This window comes from Poecilia reticulata, linkage group LG6 (genome assembly GCF_000633615.1).
Source record: "Poecilia reticulata strain Guanapo linkage group LG6, Guppy_female_1.0+MT, whole genome shotgun sequence".
Classification (NCBI taxonomy): domain Eukaryota; kingdom Metazoa; phylum Chordata; class Actinopteri; order Cyprinodontiformes; family Poeciliidae; genus Poecilia; species Poecilia reticulata.
The window spans coordinates 943,254-948,827 of NC_024336.1; the positions used below are offsets into that span (position 1 = coordinate 943,254).

At 36.6% G+C, this 5,574-nt stretch overlaps 1 protein-coding gene across 1 annotated transcript in view; it reads right to left on the reverse strand.

The window, feature by feature from the left end:
- The window catches only part of cftr (CF transmembrane conductance regulator), a 45,844-nt gene that overhangs the window by 37,884 nt on the left and 2,386 nt on the right, over window positions 1-5,574 (reverse strand). Inside the window, exon 3 of the mRNA XM_008410653.2 lies at window positions 720-831. Within this exon, the coding sequence (XP_008408875.1) occupies window positions 720-831 (112 nt within the window). The remainder of the gene's footprint in view (window positions 1-719; window positions 832-5,574) is intronic.

The window sequence follows — 5,574 nt, forward strand, 5'->3', positions numbered from 1 at the left end:
TAGGGGGGGGTTGAGAATGTTAGGGTTAGGCAAGAAGGAAGTTAGGTTAAGAGTTAAGGATTGGTGAAGGTTCAGAATAGGGGATAGGGAGGGGGGGAAGAAGAGAGGAATAAAGGTGGAGGGGAGAAGGAGAGAGAAAAGAGGGGGAGTTTTTTGAGAGAAAATTGGTGGGTTAGGTTAATAGTTTGGGTTTTGTTAAGAGTTGGCAGGGGGAGAGTCATGTTTTGGGGACACAAAGCAAAATGTGGGGTGGTGAAAAAGGTTAAATATATATTATATTTAAAAAAAGCATTAATATAAAAATAATTTCCTTGAAAACTTAGCATGCTATATAATGTTTTCTCCAGTCTTCACTGTGTGTTAATTCAGAAACAATGGGTTGTAAATCCATCCAGTTCACTCCCCATGAGATCAGAGTGGAAGCGTGTACATACCCCTCCCAGTTAGAAAAAAACACCATGCTGCAAAAAAAAAAAAAAAAAAAGAAAGAAAGAAAAACCCTTCACTGGACCATAAACTGACCATAAACCGTTGAAGCTAGAAGAGGCATTAAGCATCAGAACACTTTCTGAAATGTGTTTTTTCAAGTGCAATAAAACCAAGAGCTAGATCATCTGGTACTTGCGTAACATTTTAAATTTGCAGCATTTTTAACAAAAAGAGTTTGCACAGTATGTACCATTGGTGATAAGAAACATCTACAGACAAATAAGACTCACCCCGAAGAAGAGGAGGACACCGAAGAAGGCGAACGGCAGGAAAAAGCATCGCGCCAGTGCTTTCAGCAACTTGGGCCTGCCTTTGGCCAGCACCACCTCTTTGTCCCATTCCCTGCAGGATGGGCAGAGTTACAGCACAGTTAAACAGTAATAGAACAATATGCCTACCAGACGAATAGCAGCAAAGTTTGTCTCTGGTTGCTATTTGTGTATTACTACTTTTGTGAAAAAGTAAAAAGAAACATGTTTAGGAATCAGTTCAACAAAATCTACTGACATGTATTGGTTGTAGCTTGTTGATATCAGCCTTCCACTGCGACACAGGTTGGCAAATTTGTTTAGAAACAAAAGTGGATAATATGGTAAAAAATTAATGGTAGAATTCAATTAAAATTTTAAATAGAGGTAATTGCAGGTTCTGTAGTTAATTAATCGCATTTTAATTGGAAACTATATATTGACCAAAAAAAACATTCTAAAAAGCATTCAAAAAAAGCATTCAAAAATATTCTGATTTCAAAAACCCTTTTTGCTACTAAATTATTGAATAAAAAGTCATAATTGCTAAAAAGTCATTGAGATGCTATTTTAGGCTTGAATAGCTTCGCTGATGGGCTAACTAACACAACTTGAACACAACGACAGTCTTTTGCAATCAGATTGTTTTTTTTTTAAACAAAAGTGAACACCCACTGGGACAAGAAAAAAAGCTTTGTCACTCAGTGTCATTTGTGGATGTTGCGCTTCAGATTTACGAGTCTAGCAGAAACGCACAAATACAAAGTTTCCACTCTGAACTTTTGTATGAAAAAAAGAGAAAATAAAAAGAGATTAATGGCTTTAAATATTTTAACACATTAAATTCTATGCAATTAATTAATAGACATTAAGTCAAATTCCTGGCCCTAGTAAAAACATAATACTGCCTTTCTTTAGAAGTAAAATAAAACCATTTTTTATTATAATTTCACTCAGTGAAATTATAATAAAATTTAGATCACAAAAACCTTCTAAGCGGATGTCACACATTGTAAAAAAAAAAAACAACTGTATAATCTGTGTAAGTGGATAGGACAGCAACAGACAGAATATTTCCCACAGATGATATCACAATCTCTCTCTGAATTGGCAGATCATAAACACTTTCTAGCCCTTCATAATCTAATGCCATTCTGCTCACGAACACATGAGTAGAAAATAAGATATTTAGGACAAAAAAATAGAAAGCTACAGTGAAACTTTAATTTTCATTCATACAGCTTTTTCCAGTAAAATCTAATATTACGACATTTAGCTCTCCACCTTCCAAATATGACGTAATCCTAATCTGTATCTGAAAGAACATCAAACTTCCTATTCATTTTTGTTTTGAACAGATTCAACCAGTGGTTCCCAAACTTTTTCTCCTGGGCCCCCCCAGTGGTTTCCAAACTATTTCTTGCTTTTGAAGGCGGCTCGGAAAAACAGGTTACGACATGTTAACAACGAATTAAACAGTTTTAACTGCTGATAAAAGTGACAGAGGACACAGATATGGGAAGTGCGGAAGCCCCTACTGTATCAAATTGACAGAGGAATAACAGAGAGTTGGAGACTTTAAGGTAAAAACAGTGTTCATGGTTTTTTGATTGTCTTTTTTTCATCCAGACGGCTTCCCGCGCCCCCCTTGCAATAGCACGGCGCCCCCCCTATGGGGCACGCCCCACAGTTTGGGAACCTCTGGATTAAACCATAAAGATGTTTGGTCATAATGCACCGCCATGTTTACTGAAACAAAACACAACTAGCTGCCAGGCATGGTGACGTGAGAGCAATGGTTTGAGTTTGTGTTGAAGCCACTGGCAACCATGAACTCCTCTGTATGCTGCACTGTTCAACGTGAGGATGTCTGATCACTACACTTGTAACACTTGGCCAACATGTCATGGATCAGGACAATTATCCCAACCATGGCAGTAAATCGAGAACAGAGCAGCTGAGAAATAAGACAGACATCATGCAAATGGCCCAGACCTCAACCTGACTGAATTGCTGTGATTTGACCTTAAAAGAGTAACAAATAAAATATGAATGAACTAAAGCTAAGAAAAGTGGACCAAAGTCATACGAAAAGCATTTCCTGTTACTGCTCCTTAAGATGGCTGCTTCATCCTTGTTTAATAAATACTGTGATCTCTTCTTTTTTTAGATTTTTGTACACTTGCATTTACACCAAATTCTTTTTAAATATCTCGATACATACAGGAAAAAAAAAACTAAATTACAGCAAAGAGTATGGTTTACGGGTGAGATTCCAGAGAAAAAAAATACTAGATGTGTTGCACTCAGATCTATTTAATTTCTTTTACTATATTCTAGTTAATACTCAGGTAAATCATTCCACAAAGCTTGAAAACTTGAGCGAAACAAAGGATGATGGAGTGGCTGATAGTAAAAAGCACACTTTTAAGGAGGGTAAATATACATTCCCACAAGTCCTCAATGTTTGCCGATCGAGAAGACTGAAACAAAAAAAAACACAAAAAAAACAAAGCTCATTTATCACCCTGTGGGCACACTGACATTTGTTAAGGCTGACTTTTCACCCATCTGTATTAACTGGTCTGTTGGCATCACTCAGGTGATAAGCGCCCCTGGGAGACCAGTAAGTCCAAGGTCGATGTGCCATGCTGCGGGTGTTTAACACTGAAAACTAAATCCGATAGCTCTAAAAGGAAAGAAAAACTCTTCCAAAGTTATGTTGTTGTTTTTTTTCATTATCCTACGAGGTCAATCTAGTACCGCGAGACAAAAGGAAAAACATGCAAGTAAGATGTCAAAAAAAATCCTCATCCACCAGTAGTTCCAACACCTGACGCTAAGCGAAATCTGTCATTGAGGTATAATATAAATTAACGTCTGATATTTTGCAAGGAAGAAAAAAATAAAAATGAAAAAAGAGAGAAGTGGTGAGTAAGACGGAAAAAGGACAGGAGTATGACATCAATAAAACGTCTGTCCACTGCTTCGCTGTTTGTTGGCATATGCAGGTTTGGTTTGTGTCTAACTCGGTTTCAAATGCCAACCCATATTTTAAGTGTGTCCAGAAGAAAGGATGGCATGTGGCCAACTACTGTAAACACACGAAAAGGTCAGACGCACAATTTCAAGACAAATTTAGAGATTACAGACTCTAAACCAACTCATCCTCAGTGAAACTCTCACTTCTTTACATTCAGCTTGCAGTAGATATGTGTAAGAGACACGCATGGTCTTCAAATTCCTTACAAACACACAGACTTGTATACAGCTGAGGGCAATAACTGGACTCTATGACAAATTTCTGCAGAGCTTTTATTCAATGTTATCAAGCCATTCTTGTAGCACAGGGCAATAAATTCAGTGCAATAAATGCTGATAACAGTTTTGGAGATCCAGTTGCTGCTCGCATCAACACATCAAACTACACAGCAATTAAAGTCAGATCAGATTGTGGAACTGAAGCAGGAGGATTTTTTTCAATTGTCTGATGGATTTTTGTCAGCCACTCTTAATATTTCTAATAGAAAACAAGCAAGATTGCTGTTGACAAGTAAAGTAGAATATAAAGGAGGATTACAAAGTTAAATTTGTCTTAAATTACTCAGATTATTATGATTATTTTATGTTTTGGTGAACTTGTTGAAGTGGTTTTCCCATTTGTTAAAACAGGAAATGAAGTAATGCTTTATATTGTTTTGACACTGAACAGAGTGCCTGTGCTTTAAGGCTGTCTTGGTAAAAGCGCACCAAACCATTTTTTTTTACATTTTTCACCTTTATATCAGAACCCTTTAATATGTTTGTGTTTCCATGACAATGTCATGCTCTGGACCAATTTCAGTCACACGTTTTGGAAAACTGTCTGAATCTAGTTAAGTGTAGCTAATAAGGTAACTTGTGAGGATAAAGTTTCTTGGCAAAGTATTAATATTATCAATATTTTCCCTTTTCAAAACATTACAACTACAAACAGAGTTTTTTTTTTTTTGGGAGGGGGAGATTTTATATGATAAACCAACATAATGTATTGTATGATTTCAAAGTAAAAGGTTAAAAGGTAAAAAAATGTTTGTTTGTTTTTTTTTTTTAACAAATAAAGATTTAAAATATGTGGTGTGCAGATGTAAACAAACCATTCTGAATCATGGTTTGTTTACAAACCATGATTCTACATCTAATAAATTACAGACTTGTCTTTTGAGTTAAAACAAAAAACAAAAAAAAAAAGCTTTATATAAAGATTGGAATCTTTAGCCATTTTTCTCAGTAAAACTTTAGACACATTGGATAAAGAGTATCTCTGAACAGAAGTTTATAAATCTCCCCACAGACTTTCAGGTCAGGTCTGGAATTTGACTGGGTTATTTTATTTCACAAATATGCTTAGATTTACCACAGGTGTCAAACTCCAGTCCCCTGGGGCCAGTCCTGCTACTTTTAGACACATCATCTCAGCTTCAAAATACCTGAATTACACAAGCAGAACTCTATAATAGACCTTGACTACATTCTGTTGACATATGCCAGTCATTTGATTCAGTTTTTTTTGCACCAGAGATACAGAACATAGGCCTTTAATGACAGGAGTTTCACACCTATTGATCCACAAACCTTCTGAAGCCTCTAAGAGATTTTTTTTCAAGATTCCTTGGCATATTGCCCATTCACCTAAAGAAAAGCATCCCAACAGCATAATGTTGCCACGAAATTTGACCATATACAGCTCTGGATAAAATGAAGAGCCCACTGCACTGAACCCCATTGAAAACCTCCTGGTTGTTCCACTAAATCAGAGGTTCCCAAACTGTGGGGCGCACCCCCCTAGGGGCGCCCC